This window comes from Heliconius melpomene, chromosome 1, assembly GCF_056956725.1.
Source record: "Heliconius melpomene rosina isolate 202511_hmr_F chromosome 1, ASM5695672v1, whole genome shotgun sequence".
NCBI lineage: Eukaryota > Metazoa > Arthropoda > Insecta > Lepidoptera > Nymphalidae > Heliconius > Heliconius melpomene.
The window spans coordinates 8,971,535-8,991,880 of NC_140389.1; the positions used below are offsets into that span (position 1 = coordinate 8,971,535).

The window sequence follows — 20,346 nt, forward strand, 5'->3', positions numbered from 1 at the left end:
GCGAAAGTGTTATCTGTAATACTAGTTTTAAATATCATTGTAACAATTAAATACTATTAAAAGGAATCGTAGTAAAGTTCACAAAATAGTAAACTAAAAAGACTGATAACAGGTATCAAAAGTTTTTATAACTTAACCAATGCTTAATATGTATTTATGCTTTAAACGAATAACTTGACAGAAAGTTTAATTAACAGTGTAATAAAGGTGTGACCGAGACCGAGATCCATTAAGAGAGTAAATAATTTCCTAGAAGTTTGCGAATAAAAGCTCTGAAATAGTCACAAAAATTTTTAACTTTACCCAATTTAAATGTAATACTTGACTTACAAGGCCGTCATGGCGCAGGGACACAAGGGTGTGACTGTAACGCGACGGTTGTGGGTTCGATCCCCACCCTAGAGTATGAATTATTATTTAGTAATATTTCCATTTCTTCACTCTGGCACCAAGGCAAAAGCGCGGCGTTGAGTTTCGCCGACTCAACACGAAACGTCTCGGAAAATTCGTCGGAAAGTGGTGAACGGAGTAAGTTAACACTCTATTCTCTCGGCATACCTTTTTATTTACTTATTATATTAATAACTACTCTAAACATTAATATGTAAAAATAAAGGCAAAAAAGTATCATTGAAGAAAAATATTCATTTCACATTTCGTAATGCCATTTAGACTACTCACGTAACATGCCCTTTAGGTGAAAATATTTCATTCGCAGTATTCATGTCACAAATATGTATATGCATATGAAGTATAGATGTTAAATATACATTCAGATATGAGGCCAGTGGTGCTTCAGAGGCATAAAACGTGACCGGTTGTGGGTTCGATCCACTCGAGGAAATGAAATATTTAAGCTGTGGCGTCGAGGTGAAGTCGTTGAGTTCCGGTTCTACTCAACACGCAGTGCTTCCAGAATTCGGCGGAAAATGGGAAACGGCGTGTCTTAACACTGAGTTCCCTCTGCCTACCATGCAGTGTGTGTGATGTATTTGTTTAATATCTATCTCAGGAAAAAACAGAAAACAGAGTTTCTCGGCACTATAAGGAGTCTCAACAATGTTACGAAACAACCAGAAATATATGAAAAAGCAAGGATAATTTGCAAATTTGCAATTTAGAAAATATCAGTAATTATATATTTAAAACTAGGACACATCTTATTAAACAAAAAAGTAGCATCTATCAAAGAAATCTGAAGTACTAGCAGTTTCATAATTCGGTCAAGAGGTCATAGTGCGAGCCCGAGGACGCACCCAGCGTGACGCGCCCAGAGGATACATTACTCCTTGCCCGCATTGCGACGTTAAACCCTATGTCAAAATGTGATTTTAGTTTTAATTATTTGTGTTTAGATCGATACCGTAAGAAATATTATTTTTGATACATGCTATCTTAACTCCATAAAAAAAATATTATACGTTTATTGAATGAGTTGTGTAAAAGTTTTATCATTTTCTTTTTTAGGTTTTCAAAGAACTTTAAATTGTTTGTTAAATAAAATCTAAACTATTTTGATAAGAATATACTTACGCCGTATGTAGATACTACATAAGTAGCAGCAGTTTTTAAACAAAAAAATATATATGTCGATGTTCGATACATAATAAAATATACCAATATTTATAAATCTAAATTAAAAAATAAAATATAATAAAGAAGTCAGTGTAGGAAATTTAAAGAACTTAGTATCCTGCAATTTAAGTAAAAATAATATGAACAACGAGAATACAAAAATATTCGTGCCAACAGTGGCATCGGCGACCGGCCGGTTTCGGCGCATTACGTCACACTTGCCGCCTTGAATCTATTACACAATTCAACTTTTATATTCACATGGCATCAGCATTCAAAAACATTAACAATTATTCTTGACTAGTAAATATAAGATATATTACAAACCATAATCATTAGTACAGTCAAATATTTTGTAATGTTTTAAAGTAGAGAAATGTACAATAGGCATGTTTTTGAGAAATAGTGACAAAACTAATATTCATATCCAGGGGGTAACTTGATGGCTTCAATGGGCCTAAATCAGAGTAGGCGTAATGTTTATATATCATAACAGATTATTTTCGAGTCGACATGAGATGTGGTATTTTAATAATACAGTTTTTCAACAAATATAAGATAAAATAGCTCCTACTAAATTACCAAAGTTAAATATACATTTTTTTTAATACTGTGGTATAGTCGATCAGTGTTTTACTGCAAGCACAAAGCCAAAAAAAATTATCACCATTCAGAAGAACAATTATACTTTGATTATTTTCTTTGATCTCTTCTGTAATGTCAAAGCAAAACTATGGAATCTACCACTAAACATGCAATAACTCGAAAATTTAAAAGAAAGAATAAAACAGTGCTTTACACTAGGTTTTTTCTGTCTTGTCTGTGTGAAAATGTATGAAAATTCTTTAAAAATATATGAATAGTAGTTCTGCCTATCTTCTTACTTAAGTTTTACAAAGTAGACTAAACTATTTAGACTTTTCGAAGCAGGGAACCATTCCATTTACAAAAAGAAGCTGTCCCAATGCTCCACAACATAAATTATAATATTACAAATAAACAAATACTTATATTATTTTTACAAATAATACTAAATAAATATAAAAGATAAATATACATTTCATAATCAAAAGTTACTTCTTGCTAGATATATTGATTTCCTTATTTTGAGAAACCTCAATATTTATTATAGTATCACAATTTATTCAATTTATACTGAGGTTCATAGACATATAAAACATAGTGGTATATTTAGCTGGTATGTTATTATATTATATAAAACACAAATTCAAATATTATTTTTATTAAAATCATTTAAATTTATATATTTAATTAAATTAAAAATGTTACTGTGTTTATATTATAAAAAACGTGTTTTAGTCAAATTTAGTTTTTGAACTTGAGTTCTTTAACATTTATTATTGGGTTTTCTCTCAAAATTCTGGTTTGTAAAAAAATTTATAATATTATATTTTTCTCTAAATAAAATAATACTTATAACTTACTCAGAAGAAGAGATGCTGGTATAACCAAGCGTACCAGTAATACCGATATGTAGTATTTATGCATCTGAAAAGATAAATATTTAATATTAGAGTTTATTCAAAAATTGGTTATTTAATAAAAATTTACTATAAAAGATGATAAATATTTACGATCTTAATGGTAAAATTCCTATTTTCGTATATTTACCTTAACTTTATAAACTTAATAATCTATTGTCCACACTAGCACACCAAAACATACACAAACACTGTTTAATAACACGAACTAAAATACTGTCCTTTTAAAAGTTTTAGATAAAATAAGTTTTCGTATTTTCTATTCATTTTTTTAACATGGACCAATTTGAAAACCAAAACACGACCACCTCTCAATACACCCGCAGTGACATTTGACATCGCAATTCAGACAAATGACATTTGTCAAGTCAATAACATAGCTGACATTTAACCATTGCTATAAAGGCATAGACATAGACTGTGTTTTCTTAAAAAGTTTTACAACTTTAGCGTTTTTAATAATAAAATTTTAACTAAAAATATTATTTTTAAAAGTAATATTAGTTTAAAATGTTTCTTAATATTAAATAATGAGAATTAAAAAAATTATATTTTTTAGAATTTTTGTAACAGAAAATACTTTTTACATGATTTGTCACGACACTAAATTTATTTTTATTGCGAATTAATGGCGTAGCCAGGTGAGTTTTCTTGTTTATTTCTTATTTCATTGTGTTCCATGGTTTTCAATTGTTTTGTCTAAATGTTTTTCATCGTGTAACGTATTAGATTTTCTGTAAAGTCAAAATTTTTTTACCGACTTCTTTGCATTAAATGAAATTAAAGTAATTTGTCGAGTAATGAACACGTATTGGGTTTGTTCTGAATTTATTCTCTAGGATCATTGTCATCACTTTCACTTTTCACATATATTGCTTGTGTAAGTGATTTTGGTGTACATAGAAAAGCAGTCGCCATGGATGAGTGAGTAAACTCAATTTCCCAATTAAAAGTTTATTATTCCATTGTTCTATTTGAATAAATTATAACACACCTTCAATAAATATGTAACCATCATCATTTATCACGTCACTTCGCAATATTTAGGCATACAATATTAATTTATGTACATATAGCACACGCAATGTTTTGTTATGATTTATGATATGCTCTTTGTATTTTGACAGCACCATGTCGACCTTAACGAAAATGACCCGCACGGTTAAAAAACTTGAAGTACCTAGACCCTTGAAATCGACGACCAGCACTGCACACAATCGTAACTCTGTTTTAGATGTGAAAATTAATTCTGGTAAGAGTCTTATTGGAATGCTCAAACATAAATGTACTCTTCTCCTAGTTTTTGTATGATGTAAAAGAAACTCCATTTATAAATATTTTTTACTATCGTCATATATTTGGAACAAAATGATATTGCTTTTGTAATTTCATATTTATTTTTGTTTTTAATATTCATATTGGTAAAGCTTATCCAATTAGAAATAGTATAATTACTGATTTTGTAATCATTATTTACAGTTGATGACTTAATAGTTTTGACAGAAGCAGTAGCATATCAAATGATGCAAGGAAACTTTGACCGAGCATTACAAAGCAATGTCGCCACCATGTACTCTAACCTTAAACTTTATGGTGCTCAACTTGAGGCACTCTACAAGGACTTTCTCGATAGGTTTGATTATACTTATATATTTTTATATGAAATGTTTTCTGAATGTTTATTTATCTTGACTTTTTTAGATATTTTGTTGTCTTTCGCAATGGTTCTCAAGATGAGAGACTAGACAAAAAAACTCGACTGCACCTTCTTGAATTAATAGAGTTGCGTGCTAAACATTGGCAAGGGTCTGATTATATGAGTCAATATTACAGACACCGTGGCACACATGCTGAGGTAATTAACCATTATGCATATTTTGATTTATTATCACTCAAATATTTCAATTTCACCTTAAAGTGTAAGTAATACAAAAAATATATCATATAAATAATGTATAATTATTACATTTTTAAAGATCATGTTGACTATATAATATCGTCAACTGGGAGTATAAACATACAAAATTTCTTTATAGTTTTTTCATTACATATTTTTATACCATTCCAAAATTTAAGAAAAAAATACAAAATTGATGTTTATTTTCTTTCATATAATAGAAAATATAAATCAATTTCGAAATTGTAAAAACCTTCTGATAATATACTTATAGTTTTTGAAATATGATTTGTCTCCTGAGAATTTATTTATTATGCTGTTATAAGTTTTGCATTCTAAGCTGATGATATATATTTTGCCAGAGCAACCTGCAACATGCATGCCAGAGCACAACAATGCTTCACAATTTTTAAACACAGCAGTATTGTATATTATTTTTTAGCAATTTTTTTAAATTATTGAATTATTTAACTTTCTAGCCTCTTCTAGTACCAACAATGGAAGGCACAGGTTCGGGCGGCTCGGTGTCTCCAACGCTGGCTGCGCCCGCCGAGCCGCCCGCCATGCTGGCCCCTGGAGAGGTGATCAAACCTTCTGGAAAGTTTCCCAAGCCCACTAAAATTCCTGGCAAAAACTATTCTAAAGATGAGGTTGTTATACGCAATGCTGATTCGGGGAAAGGTATTTGTTTTCTTTTTAGCTTCACACTGTATCCTGCATATAGCAGGGTAGACAGAAGGAACCCAGTTACAACACTCCATTCCCCACTTTATGAGATTAGTGCCGGAACTCAACGCTGTGCTTTGCTTTGTTACCAGAGTGAGGAAATGAAAATAACTCATACTGAGTAAAAATCCAACCTACATCTGAAAATTACAATAGGTGTCATGCTGCTCCACTGCAACAGACTAAATTGACTTGTTATGTTAATGTATTTAATTACTTATATTATTGTGTTATACAAACTTGTTTTCTTGGTTAATAGCAGTAATTATGTATTAACAGTCAGTGAACATTTACTGAAAGTTTTAAATTACGTTAAGTCCTTGTAGGTAATATTTTTTATTAAACTGCATGGTAGATGGGGTCATTCATAAATTACTCATAAATTTGATGAGACAAATCTCATCAGGGTCAAAACCCTTCCCTATCCTTCTCACAACTTATCACATGTGTGAGACACTCCATCCCAAGCCTCCCCTAGTGACGTCTTATGCAGTTTTAAAACTAAAAATAATTTAATTAAAACAGGAATTCGAAAATTATCTTTCTTCACACAAATTAGGAGTTTAAATATTTGGATATTTTATTTTGAAATGTGATATCATAAAGTTTAGAGCCTCTCTCCTCTCCTTGTCAAACAATATCTTAACGGGGGACGTAAATTATGGATAGCCCCTAATGAAATATAATTTGATGCATATTTCCAATTAGCATTACATAGGTATTATTGATGATATAATTTATATGCATGACAAAATACATAAATTATTATTTTTTATATTTCTTTAATGCATCTTACGTAAAATGTTGTGTACCAGCTCTTTAGCAAAGCTCTTGGTGAGATACATTTTAATATAAATAAGGCAAACCCACAAGTTAAGCCCACATTTTTAAGTCACTCTCACATCATGTCAGAGCATTTCATTCATAGAGTGTATGAATGAAAATGGCATCTCAACATCAATCTCAGACTTTAGAGTGACTTATAAGTATGGTCTTTTGGTTAATTTTTGCATGAATTTGACTAAATTAGAACAGTTTTAGTTTTATTATTTTGAATTCTAACAGTAATTTTAGCAGTGTACATGTATTTTTAAAGATTTTTATTTTCTTTGAACAAAATTCTTTAGGTACGTAATGGTTCACATAATAATGTTTAAACTGTGTAGAAAAGTTAACTAGTGTGTGTGAAAAAACAAATAAGTATTTAGTAAGTTGCATAAAAATGTATTTTTTTTCTGACAATGCATTTGAAATCCTTACGTGGGCGACAGCTATATGGTTTATCCAGTAGTTTACCCAAATGACGGATGTGTGTCGTCGAGTCTGAAGTGGTATTGTGGTGTTCCAGTGATGGGTATCAAGGGCAGGCGGGTGCACATGATTGAGGAGCTAAGTGACACGATCATATCGTTTCAAAGAGGTATGAGCACGGGCGGGTGCTTGCATGGTGCTGGACTATACTATTACATATTCTATAATAATAATAATAAACTGTCTTGCTGCTATCTTCGTTGTTCATTTTATATACAAGTTGTATAGAAAGTTTTATAAGTAATTATAATCTATTATGAACGAAAATTTGCGACATGATCGAGTTAACTAAAATAAATAAAATGACCTACAAAACTTTCTAGATGAACAGATTGTTTATGAATTTATCAAATAAAGTTACTAAACCTACATGTTTAGATATAATAATTAACAAAATTAACTATGGATATAGAATCAAATGGTTATGGTTTCAATAACACTTCAACCTGCCTGCCTATTAAAAATAATCTAGCTGCGAGCTTCTGAATGACTATATATAATAACCAAAAGCTAACACACTCAATTTTACATTTAGTATTAATACTATAAGCGCTACATGGTATCATTACAGTGAGTCCTGGAGCGAAAGAGCGTCTGGTGCAGATTACTGGTCCAAACGAGGAAAATGTAAAGTAAGTGATTTATAAACCTCTCTCATTGTAATTTTGGTTACACTCCAGTATACTCGTACGATGTAGTTGATTATGTATTTCTTAATTTCATATAATATTTTGATTTAATAAATCAATTTCGTATTTAGGTAATTTTCACAACAATAACAGGATATTTCTAAACCATTTGGACCACTAAAATAATACATGGAACTTTTGTACAAATATTCTCTTAATAACAGTTGAACAACTTTAATATAAACAATTTAAATCTACTAATTCATAAATACATTTTAGTTGTTGCAACAACTCCTTATTTTATTATTTATATCTCTACATATATAATGCTATATCATTAACCTGGGGCACTTTTCTTTAATTTTTAAACCAAAGACTACATTTTACACAATACCATACTTCAAATAAGGATGATATAAAAACTATGTACCATTTAATAGTGTGATATTTTACAGTTATGTAAAAACCTGTAGATTACTACCATAAAACATAATTTTATTTATACATATACTTCCTACACAATCCGAACAGTCAAATAATCCGGCCCTCTGGTCTGACATGACAACGCCGAATTAGTGAGATTCTATTCTACGTTTATATAATTTAATTGATATGATTAATAATATTTAGCCACGCAAAGCACCTGATTGGCGACACGATCCGCCGCAATGCGTCCCCCGTCCGCCTCGAGGGCGCGTTGGAGGGCGCGCTTGCCACCTCGCGCGCCTCGCTCGACTCGGCCGGCTCCGACGAGCGCCCCCGCGAGGCATGTATCGTGTGCACACACCGCCCCATTGCCTTCTCACTAATTAGCGAACTAATGAAAATAGTTCATTCCCACAACTGTCGTGTTTACAATCAGACACTGTGTTACTGCGCCACAACATCTTGCTGGTCGCAGTTATAACGTAAACGTAAATATTGAATGTACAAAAAATCGAACCTGCATTTAGTGGAAGGCGTCGAAGCGCTCTGCAAGTAAGCCATACGTACTTATTAACCTATATCTAAGTTCTTATGCGCTTGTATCGACTCTTATACGTTTTCTATACATTTTTCTTTCCTTTGTGTAGAATACTACCTAAATAGTTATAAATATGATATGTTCAATGTTTCAGAAATCTCCTCACAACAATGCCAGGGCTCTGCTGCACAGTTTCTCCACGAACGACGCCGCGCTCGGTGAGTACAAGTACACGGTGACCTTCGGGCAAAACTCCATCAAGATTACTGGACAGAATTTGGATCTCGTCAAGGTAAATTAATATATTTCTTGTTTTTTGGCGCAGCTATACAGCGTGATCGTTAATAGTCAGACGCAGACGATCACGTTAACCATCAGTTTGTGGGATGGATTCTTTGGTGGAATGAGTCATTCTCTTTTTCTCGCTCTAGTAAAAAGACAAAGCATGGCATTGAGTTCTTCCACTCGACAAGTAAACTCTTGAAATATTGGACGGAAAGTAGGGAACGGAGTGATTTATCACTATTTTTCCTTTCCCTATTCTGCTATGTGCGGGATATAGCGTAAACTAATATGTACAACTCTATACAGACAGCAAAACTGGTCCTCGACGAGTACTTCGAGAGCGCAGGTGCTCTAGAAGCAATGGCGTTAGGTTCTGGGGATTTCTTCACGCTGTCCCAACGTCCCGCCGCTGCATTACTGTTACGCGACGACGCGGCGCTAAACGGCGCGGATGACGACGTGTTTACTGCCAGCGCAGCAACTAGTGATGCTTCTGGTAATATTTTATTATACTTCAGGGATGCTGTGTAGCTGAGACCGTATTCCAAATAATAACTATCTGTAACTGTAAACGACTTCAATATAAAACCTTCTGATAATTTCGGATGGACGAAGTCTAAATTTAACTTACGATAGATTTTGGATTTTACCTGCCTGAGCCGACATATGTAGTAGCGCGCTTAGTGCAAAATAGCAATAAGTACGGAAAACTTTTGTTAGTAGAAAAAAAAATATAACACACACAACATCCCTGATATGGTTGTTTTTGTAAGTTTTGGTGTTACGTAGTACGGTCGACAAGTCGTGGCTGGTCTGTTGTTAGTCTTTCTGAACTTTGTCGCATTGATCACCCGGGAAAGTAAGAAACATTAATTCTGCGACCGTACTGTAGATATTTGTATAATGAATAAGTGCGTGTTTTGGTTGTTTGAATGTTTGCGTTTGGTTGTGCACCATTTTATGTACCTATTTGTACATTGTTATATTGTTATTATTCAGGAATAGCATAAAAATCATAGCTATATTTTTTTTTCTAAACTGTAGAATAGTGCAGAATGTCAAAATGCACAGAATTATAATCTCACAAAATTTTTATTATCAAAACAAAAATAATAAAATATTTTATTTTATCTCATTTGAAAACCTTGTTGTAGTGGTGGCAATGACATTAATGTAAAATTTTAAATCTTTTTTACATTGAAATATAAATGATATCTCTTAAATTAAAAAAAAAAATAAAATATTTTTTATAAATATTTTTCAAATATTTATAAATCAACACAGGTGTAGTATATATTATTTTATATATAGGAATATCGATTTATGGATATTATGTATTTCATACAACATTAATATTTATGTAAACAAAAAAATTTCATTAAACAATGCATGAGTAATTTATATCCATAGGATTTTATTTGCATGTTATATTTTAGATATATATTTTGATTATACATATATAAAATAATATAAGAAGTACTAACCCAGTTTTATAAGTAATTGCAAAGGCATGGATTAGAGGATCACAACTAAAACACGCGTGATTTTATTTAATAAAGCAAAAAAAAACTGACTGAATCAAACCAATCTATAATAATTTGATAATAATACAATAATTTGACAATGTTACATAAAGTATACTTTCAGTAACATCATTGTTTCATAAGAGTAGCGACATGTATATTGTTTCTATTATATATATGTGTCACATAATATTTATATATAGTTTATAACTTGCTCATTATCCAGAACCACGGTTACGGCAATTTTCCAAATTAATATACATTATTCGGCCATTATTAAATTCGAATCATCTGCTGGAGTCGACGGCTCGCTGACACCGTATTAACTATCATATTTTATTTTCGCGTTTAAAGTGAGTTCATTATTTTTCTCCTTTATCTTAAATCTATATTGGAACAAGTGTGTCTATTGGTCAATGCGCAATCTCAACATTCACCTATGGTCCTATAACCCACCCTTTGGGCAAACGGACCGACTCAACGGAGATCGCACGGCACTTGCGCTTATTATTTTAACGTGTCGCGTAACGGACTCGATGCCCAATAAAAGTATAATAGTTAATATGGCGTCGGCGGTGGTCGTTGCGTGGTGTGGTCGTGGTCGTGGTCGCTGAGCGTGGCTTGTGTGCAGCGGCGGAGGGCGAGGCCGTGCCGCGGCGTCCGCGCTTCTCTCGCGCCACCTCCACCGACAAGAGCTCAGGTAACTACTGACACCCCCAATACTCGCTACTCATCCTTACACAAACTCTTACATTTACTGATTATTTGGCAGAAGTTGTTTTTTTTGAATCTTCACTTGTAGGCAGGGAACTTAGTGTAAAACTATGACTCTCACTCACACTCTCCTTTCCGCCCAATTTTCGACACATTTCGTGTTGAGTGTCGGCACTTATCCCCGTGCTTTGTCTTGTTACCAGAGCGACGAAATAAATAAATAAATAAATATACTAGTGAGAATCGAACTCACAATGGTCGCGTTTACAGTCAGGTGCTGAGGCGGCACGCAAATATAATTATGCAATGCAACTAAACCTAAAATAACAGACATCGCTGCTATAAGGGTCCATACCTTAGTTAATAAAATATATACAAACATAAAGATATACATAGAAAGTTGAAACCCAAATAAACACACACCAAGCAATATACACACTCGGAGATGCCTCTGTGAATAACACATACGCCCATATAGTATACAACTGAATAATGTTATCTATTTCTACATATTATATGTTGTCAAATGCATGTATACGCACGCCCGTCGTACATGTCATGGTCTAATAATATAGTAAATGTTATCAAAACTCAAGGACTAAAGATGGTTATTCCGCAATTTCAGCGATATCTGTATGTATCTAGAAAATTTTATAAATGTTCATCCTGTCATATCACTACTTTAGATCATTCATTACTCTATGGCAAGTTATTTAATGATTATAATTTTATTTATCATAGGTAATAATTAAAACTACCTTCTGTAATATCTAGTGTTCATTATTGAATCAATTTTGACAATTGTCTGTGTTTTACACTGTAACAATGATCATTCGATTGTATTTTTTGTGTTAAAAAACAAATTGTTCCAACAAAAACCTTTGCATGTGGTGTTCTTTGCTTTTACACAATTGTAATTTTTTTATTAAATGTAATATACAGCATGCATACATTATTATTAATATAAAATTTACACTAATATATAATTAGTAATACAATTTTTTATGTTTCAGTAAATAGTAAACATTTTAAGTGTGTGTGTCAGGTGGCGGTTCCCGGCAGACGTACTCGTACGAGACGCTGGTGCAGTACGCGGACTCGCCGCTCAGCAAGCTGCCGCCCGCCGGCCTTGCCGCCTTCCCCGCTGAGCTCGCGCGCAAGGTAACCCCGCGAGCGCATCCCCCCGCGCACCACCAGCCCCCGCATCCCGCGCGTTGTCGCCTATGGCCTCCCCTGCACCCGCCCAACTACCTCGCCGCGCTGCTGTGCCGCAACTTTTACTGACACGCCCCCCCTGCCCCTCCCCTCCGCGCCCACGTTGACGTGCGCGAACAGTGATGGCCGTTTAATTTATTCGATTATGATATATTGATAAAAGAATATTGTTAATCGATATAGATGCGTACTGTTCGCTCACTGCAATAAGTTTTTTTTTGCTTTTGCTTTGCAATTGTTTTCGCAGATGCACTGTTTACCAGTAATACTTGAACCTCGGGTAGATTGAAACGAAAGATAAACTTTTTATTCAGTCTATTGCTAAGAATTAAATGTAAACAGTTCATAATCGAGTGAAAATTTCAAATACGAAATTTTGGCTGGTTATTAGATTATTGTCCGACTCTTTAATTGTAGTCACGATTAATAATCTGTAAATATATCACGTTTCAGTGTATACGCTTTGGGCAAGCTTACTAACAGCACATTTTATAATTTACCTAAATAACAAGTAGTAGTAGAAAAATCGATCTCACTTTCGGGCAGCGCCAATAGGCCAATTTAACTTGAATTTAAGTATAAATTAATTAAGTGCATTTAGAGACTACATTAAGACTGACTATTAAAACTGACCTAGTGATCTATAATGTGATGACAATAATTCTATTTAATAATTTAATCCCTAGACTGATTCATTTTGATTGAAATGATAAGAAAAATTCCCTGTGATTGTTTATTTAAATATATGATATATATATTCTCTGTTGATTATTGATGAATATTTTTATTATAATAAGAAATTTTAATGTTTATGCCGCTCAGAATGGATACTCGAGAGGGGTACAGTACAGGTAGGCGACCCGCTTTTGCTTGGAATTTCCTTGCGGATCTGGACTCTCTGGATCTTTTGCGTTGTTTTTGTTTTGTTTTTGTGTTAAATTATCAGTGTTGTTTCTCATTGTCACTTGATTTTTATAAATAAAGTTTAAAAACGCAACCTGTCTTTGCTTACACTTCTGCTTTCACTCCTACTAATAAATCGCAATGGGCTTTCGGTTATTACTAACTTAACCTTGCACTTAATACTAGATCTAAAATAACTTTTAAACTCGATATTTAATGTACAGTTTTAAAAAAAAATGTGGCTAAAATATTTGATAAAACAAAAAAATATAGAGAAATAATATATTTTTTTATTTTATTAAAAGACATAATTAAAATTAAAAAAAATAGTAACAAGTATATTTTAAATCTGTGTTAAAACTTAGTTTGGTATCCATAGGTAGGCGTAGTTATTTGAAATAATATTGTACTTTAGTGTCTTCATTATGTGCTTAAAATAATATTACGAATTATGCGAACTGTTGGTGGGGTAAGGGAAAAAGAGTGAAGCTATTAAGACAGAGAGAGAATTATATTTTCACGCAACACGCAAAGCCTCCAGAATTCGGCAGAATGTGGAACGGAGTGTTTTAACACTAGGTTCTCTCTGCCTTCCTTGCTGTGTGCGGGATATGGCGTGAAGCTGATTATATACTATATAAACCTTGTTAACTAAGAAATATATGTATTTGTAAGCACAAAAACTAAGCTAAAGTACAGCTCAAATTATAAATTGAGAGCCAGATTGTAAGTAATAATGATGTAAGAGAAGAAGGAAGCAGGAGAGCGCTAACAGCGTGGTTGGTATGTGCAGAGTTGCCTGGAGTTCGACAGCGTGAGCTACTTGAAGAAGGTGCGCGCAGCCGGCGGCGTCACCCTCGCGCACGACGCGCCCGACTCCCCAGAGCCCGAGTGACCACCTCCCCCTCACCCTCCTCCACTCCCCCCACCCCCAATACACACACCCACGCACATGCCCCTAATTACTTGCACTCTGCACGTAAACAGTCCTCTACACGCACTACTTCGGTAGCTCACTATGGCAGCTTTTCTTCGTTCGACGTTTACTATTCATTCGGAGACTTCGAACGATCTTAGACATTAACGCGCTGGGGCTGTCCTGGCCTTCTTTGGGTCTGATTTAAACTTTTGTTCGCTTAGAGCCGTCCGTCTCTATTGACTTATAATTTGCTTGCGTTACTAATTTAGCAAACTTTATAACTACTAAAAGTATTAGCTTACCAAAATATTTATTTAACGTCGGCGGCGCACGTCGGCACTAACGAATATATTTTTATTTCTCGATACTGAGCGTGGATCTAATTGATGAAAATTGTAATAAAATGTCGAATATAACAAATTCCTATTTAAAGACAGAAAAGTGATGTTAATCTTGCGCGAATGATCTCTTACAGAATGCTAATGTTATTATTTGATAAAGGAATGTCACACCACTAATAAAATTATATCTAATTTTCTCGAGATCCACTCTAGTGTCCAGAGTTAGATCTATCTTTATTGTATATATTGACTAAAGAAACATTTAGTTTCAACGTCACAGAGTGATTCCATTTATTGTAAGGAGAATGCATGCATTTCTTTGTGTGTTTGTATACTCATTCAGATCGTACCTAGTGTCTAGTCCTGTGGGGAAGGTGTCGATTCTCATAATATATCATAATTCGTAAGCTTTTGTTTCCGAGGGAGCCTGTCAATCGATTGTTTATGAAAGAAATTAACAAAAATATCTTTATATTATTTTGTTATTATTAGTAGAGTATATTTAAATCGCTGTGCACTAAACCAAATAAATTTATGTAGTCGTTGTTGTATTTATAAAAGATGTATACTAACTTTGTTGCCAGGCTCTCTCCTTCTAAATTAATATTTATACAGAATTTTTAATAACTGACTACAACAGAACATATATTACGCGTTATTCTAAGACTGTTATTTTTTTTACTTTAGTTGTCATTATAAATCTTTAATGAATATATCAAATTATTAGCGATTAGCAACTACTTATTATACACAAGCTTTTAAAGCTATTCAAATATTTTTATACCTTATATTATATTTCAAAATATACGTAAACAATATTGTAAATTTTATTTGAACTTGAAAATATTTGAGTGAGATTGCACTTTGACGACAATTTAGTAAAAAAAAAGTTTTAAGCAATTAAATTTCATGTTTATTTTATCATGATATGTCGTCACAATACAATTATAAAAGTCACGTATTTAAGAAATTAATATTCGGTGCTCACAGAAAGAGTATTATCGTTAGATTTTTATTTTATTTTTATTTACACATTTTTTTTGTTTTATTTTCAAATTTAAGGCAAGGCTATATTGTGAAAATTTATGATATATACTAAATTTTCTAATAAATTTTGTTTTATTTGTAAACACCAGCAACCTATCCCAATTTTTATAGGTACGAAAAATATTTAATATATAAGTATATTTTTATGTTTGGAACAAAATAATAATAATATAGCACCATTGCCGGTGTTAGTGGGCACTCAAAATAAAATACTCCTTAGAATGATTTCGAGGTGCTGTTGGCTTAGTGTAAGCCAATAGCACCTCCTCCTCCAAGTAACAGCCTATTATGTAAGTTATCAGGAGAGACAAGAAAAAGGCTTTAAAAAAATATCAGTGTGTATGAATTATCAGGTTTTTAAAATTTCCAAAATTGTTGTGTATGTGTAATCTAGAGTATAGATTGTAACAGTAAATGTGTAATTTTTGAATAATCTAATCTCGTAATTCAATCTTTTTGAAATTTTGTAAATTTTTTATTTAAATTTTCAGATAAATGTAAGTAAAAAATGATATCAAAGTTAATTATAATCAAACTGCATAAGATGTCATTGATACATATATTTACAAATGATTGAAAACATCATGATTAACATTCTCATCTGTACAACAAATAGATATTGCTAAAGCTGGCTTTTACACGTCGAACTGTCTTATAATACTAAAATGTACAACTTCATAAATTATAAAACAACTACGATACATCATACAATTTAACAATAAAAATATAATTTTCATAATTAATATAGTATTATAACAATTTAGTGCGACGAACATATAAAACTTTAATAGCTATAATTATCGGATATTCACAATTTCCTATCATTCTTTAATTAATTTTGTTCAAAGCAATACAAAAACCAATATAGCTATTAACAAATGAGAAAAAAAATATTTACAAAATATCATTGTATATCTGTATAATATATTCAATTTATTTAATAAACCATTGTATGTTTTTCGATGAGCATGGGAGTTGGCAACAGTAAATACTTTATTAATAAAAATATACATTTTTAAATAAAAATTTAGAAAAAGAAAAATGCATTTAAAAATAAAGAAATTATCATTATAATGAATGTTATCATGGAACTTGTTATTTTTATAGCTCTATTAAGATTCAGATTCCACGGTTTTAATAATATTTTAAAGTTATATTTCATAAACTGACAATTTTTATAATTTTATTTCTAATTTACTTATATATTTTGTAACATGACTTTTGTGTCTATTATTAAATTTAGTTTTCATTTTATTACCTTATAAATCATAGTAAAGGAAATAAAATAACCATTTAATTATACAAAAAACACCAAAGAAGTTATTTTTTATTAAAAAAAAATACTGGACATTGCTGTATTTGCATCTATAATATAATTCTTATGAAAAAGGAATAAATTTAAGAAGCTGCTATAAAATGTAATTTTCTCTATCATTAAGTAGTCCGTCACATTCATATAACAAGAATTAGTGATATGCTTATGCAATTTCAAGCATAAAATAAGTTTGATCATTATAATACTTAACTTTCAGTGTTATAAATACACACTAATGAAAGATAAATATTTAGAAACATAAAAAAATAATAATAATTAATATTGCAGGACTCTCGGCGGTGTACAAGAGACGCGGGCTCGATTCCCAATACGATCATTTTTTTATTTTTAAATATTATATTGTTGATATAAGGTATAGCGCGCACTAGTGATTTTTGTCACCGTGACTGTTGCGTGACTGTCACCGTGTACATTACACTTAATGAAGGTGCGCGCATTTGGATACGTGACAATTGGGTGACTTTTTGTCCGCGGAGGACGGCAACACGCCGGTGACGCAACTGTCACCGCGTCCATAGATTTGTATGCCCGTGCGCGCATTAGCAACTAAATGTCACCTCCCCCTTGCGGTTTCCATACTAGTCGTCTTCCGCATAAACATGAAACAGCAGCGTGTTGCATTGCAGCACCGAATTTTTATTTCAAGAATGGCGTCAAGTTCATCAACAAGGCAAAACGTGTGTTTTCATGAAGATGAAATAGACAATGACAATACTGATTGACGAAATTGAGTTGAGGCTATTGCTCTATGACAAATGAAAAGTTGAAAGCCAATATTTTCTACGTTTGCTTTTTTTTCTATTTCTTAATATAAGTGCACAGACAACCATCTCTTCGAAATTCATTTTATCAAATGTAAAAAATTTCGTCACTGTCATCGCAAGTGCGCGCAGTCGCGAAAAGTATGGTGACATGTCAGTGACAAAAAATTTATTGTCACCGTGACAAAAGTCACCAGTGCGCGCTAAGGGTAAGGTATAGCGCGCACTAGTGATTTTTGTCACCGTGACTGTTGCGTGACTGTCACCGTGTACATTACACTTAATGAAGGTGCGCGCATTTGGATACGTGACAATTGGGTGACTTTTTGTCCGCGGAGGCCGGCAACACGCCGGTGACGCAACTGTCACCGCGTCCATAGATTTGTATGCCCGTGCGCGCATTAGCAACTAAATGTCACCTCCCCCTTGCGGTTTCCATACTAGTCGTCTTTCGCATAAACATGAAACAGCAGAGTGTTGCATTGCAGCACCGAATTTTTATTTCAAGAATGGCGTCAAGTTCATCACCAAGGCAATACGTGTGTTTTCATGAAGGTGAAATAGACAATGACAATACTGATTGACGAAATTGAGTTGAGGCCATTGCTCTAAGACAAATGAAAAGTTGAAAGCCAATATTTTCTACGTTTGCTTTTTTTTCTATTTCTTAATATAAGTGCACAGGCGACCATCTCTTCGAGATCCATTTTATCAAATGTAAAAAATTTCGTCACTGTCATCGCAAGTGCGCGCAGTGGCGAAAAGTATGGTGACATGTCAGTGACAAAAAATTTATTGTCACCGTGACAAAAGTTACCAGTGCGCGCTAAGGCTAAGTCACACTTATTTTTTTTTCAACATTTAAAAAATATACAAATTTTCATATCACTGGCAGTGAAACATAATTTTTAGCTGATATTACTTATTTCAATTGATACATATTATTTATATTACCTATATAACTCTAAGTTCGTAGTTTATTTATTAGTAAATGCTATCACCATTACAATCAGAAAGATGTCTAAGATATTTATTGCACCAGGCATGTTGAAACATTATTGCAATTCTTTCTACAAGAAATTGATTCAGTCACATTTTTAATGTAATGCAATATACTCTACAATGATTGATAAATAGTTTTTTTTTTTTAGCTTCACGCTGTATTGCGCAACACTACAGGGTAGGCAGAGAAAACATAGTGTCAAGACAGTGTCGATTACAGTCACACTTTGTGCCCCTGCGCCACGACTGACAAAATAAATAGTGCTACCACAAATAAAGCCTGTAAATAAACCAACACCATTTTTTTCTGAAGAACTAACTGTATTTACTACAAAAAATATGCTATCTATCAATACTGTTTAGGATGGTAAATATATAAGTTAATTGAAATTAAATGTGGTAGCATGATTTACAATACAATTATAAGATTAAAACTGAATGTAATATGGACTTATGCTCGAACAATGTGAACCACCACCTATAGAAACGTGGCGCCATTAGCGTCATTATTAATTACTTAACATTGGTAGTACTGCTGCCTTTTTTAATACAATATCCAGTTATTTATTTATTCATAGGTTACTAATACCTAAGTTTTTCTGTAATATTGGCGGCCCTAGAGCGCGCGTGCTGCATTATATCCACCGATAGATCTTCAACGGTAGTGTATCTACATTTGTGAAAGCTGAACAAATCTGTTATAAATCCTACTATTTCCGATTGGAAAGTCTCACAGACATCCTTCAAACGTTCCCTCGGCCCCAGGAACCCCCACACGAGGACTGGGAGCAAGTGTTCTGATATTGAGTAGAAGTGAGCCATGAAGCCGTCCGGGTACTGCAGGTAGCGGCGCTTTGCCTTTATCACGGACCATACCGCCGTTGTTAATGCCTGGAAATTTTATATTTATTTTAATATTTACTAGAATTTTATACTCATTTAAATTTTTGTATTATGTCTATTCATTTTTATAATTATATTTAAAATCTCGCACAACATAGTGAAAATATACTGTGTATTAACTAACAAAAACAAGGTTTTTCCTTTGTAGACGCATCTCATCAATACATTAAATTTATTTAAGACTTTTGTGATAAAATAAATTTTATACTCATTTTGACTACAGAGGCAGTTTACTGAGAAGAGTCGGCAACAACCTCAATAGTTAGTTAGTCTTTAGATTCAATTGATATTAATCCCACGCATATATATCTTTTAATTATTCCTGAACAGTGTAAAAAGCTTTGCTCGTTAATGTTGTTAATTCTAAATATTTACTTTATTTTTAATTACTTTAAATTTTTGTAACGACAATCTATATATATAAAAGGACTTGTCCTCACTGACTGAGGTAAGACGCACGCACAGCCGTAACCGCTATGCGTAGAAACGTGAAATTTGGACAGATGTTTACTTTCGTAATCTGGACATCCACTAAGAAGGGATTTTGAAAAATTTTAACCCTAAAGGGGTGAAATAGGGGTTCAAAGTTTGTATGGAAAAATAATTAAATCAGCACCGATTTTTATAAAATTTAAAATTTAGATTTTTAAAAGTATAATAATTGAACACGTGTTTCATCGTTTTCTAGAATTCTCCCCCTAGGGGTGCAAATAGGGGGTTGAAAGTTTGTATGGAAAAATCTTTAAATCGCCACCGATTTTTATATAATTTGAAATTTAGACTCTTAAAAATA

At 32.7% G+C, this 20,346-nt stretch overlaps 3 protein-coding genes across 27 annotated transcripts in view; 1 reads left to right on the forward strand and 2 right to left on the reverse strand.

Annotated features, from left to right (window-relative positions):
• The window catches only part of Piezo (piezo type mechanosensitive ion channel component), a 41,919-nt gene extending 38,522 nt beyond the window's left edge, over positions 1-3,397 (reverse strand). For all 13 annotated transcript variants that reach the window (XM_085193668.1, XM_085193660.1, XM_085193624.1 and 10 more), the window contains exons 1-2: positions 3,208-3,397; positions 3,021-3,084 (exon numbers count right to left, since the gene is read on the reverse strand). In XM_085193668.1, coding sequence (XP_085049794.1) covers positions 3,021-3,084 — 64 coding nt within the window. In that variant the 5' untranslated portion in view covers positions 3,208-3,397. The remainder of the gene's footprint in view (positions 1-3,020; positions 3,085-3,207) is intronic.
• Positions 3,398-3,563: 166 nt separating this feature from the next.
• Positions 3,564-15,616, forward strand: mxt (Eukaryotic translation initiation factor mextil). Of its 13 annotated transcripts, XM_085193748.1 has the most exons (14): positions 3,728-4,001; positions 4,205-4,329; positions 4,557-4,710; positions 4,779-4,932; positions 5,454-5,655; positions 7,049-7,120; positions 7,583-7,643; positions 8,271-8,406; positions 8,759-8,896; positions 9,196-9,385; positions 11,044-11,112; positions 12,172-12,287; positions 13,164-13,192; positions 14,038-15,616. In XM_085193748.1, exons 1-14 carry the CDS (start codon positions 3,994-3,996, stop codon positions 14,060-14,062), a joined length of 1,479 nt encoding a protein of 492 aa, XP_085049874.1. In that variant the 5' UTR covers positions 3,728-3,993; the 3' UTR covers positions 14,063-15,616. The 13 variants fall into 13 exon arrangements, with proteins under 13 accessions (XP_085049873.1, XP_085049877.1, XP_085049878.1 ...); XM_085193747.1 differs by lacking the exons at positions 3,728-4,001; positions 13,164-13,192 and adding an exon at positions 3,564-3,718; XM_085193744.1 differs by lacking the exon at positions 13,164-13,192.
• Positions 15,617-19,232: 3,616 nt separating this feature from the next.
• Miga (mitoguardin) overlaps positions 19,233-20,346 on the reverse strand; it is a 46,082-nt gene continuing 44,968 nt past the window's right edge. The window contains exon 10 of the mRNA XM_085193733.1: positions 19,233-19,541. Coding sequence (XP_085049859.1) covers positions 19,233-19,541 — 309 coding nt within the window. The remainder of the gene's footprint in view (positions 19,542-20,346) is intronic.

Bases quoted from the DNA above. Each gene is read 5' to 3' on its own strand.
- mxt (XM_085193744.1), top strand. The intron at 7,121-7,582 runs GTATGAGCACGG...GTATCATTACAG, and splicing joins GATCATATCGTTTCAAAGAG to TGAGTCCTGGAGCGAAAGAG. The intron at 8,407-8,758 runs GCATGTATCGTG...TCAATGTTTCAG, and splicing joins CCGACGAGCGCCCCCGCGAG to AAATCTCCTCACAACAATGC.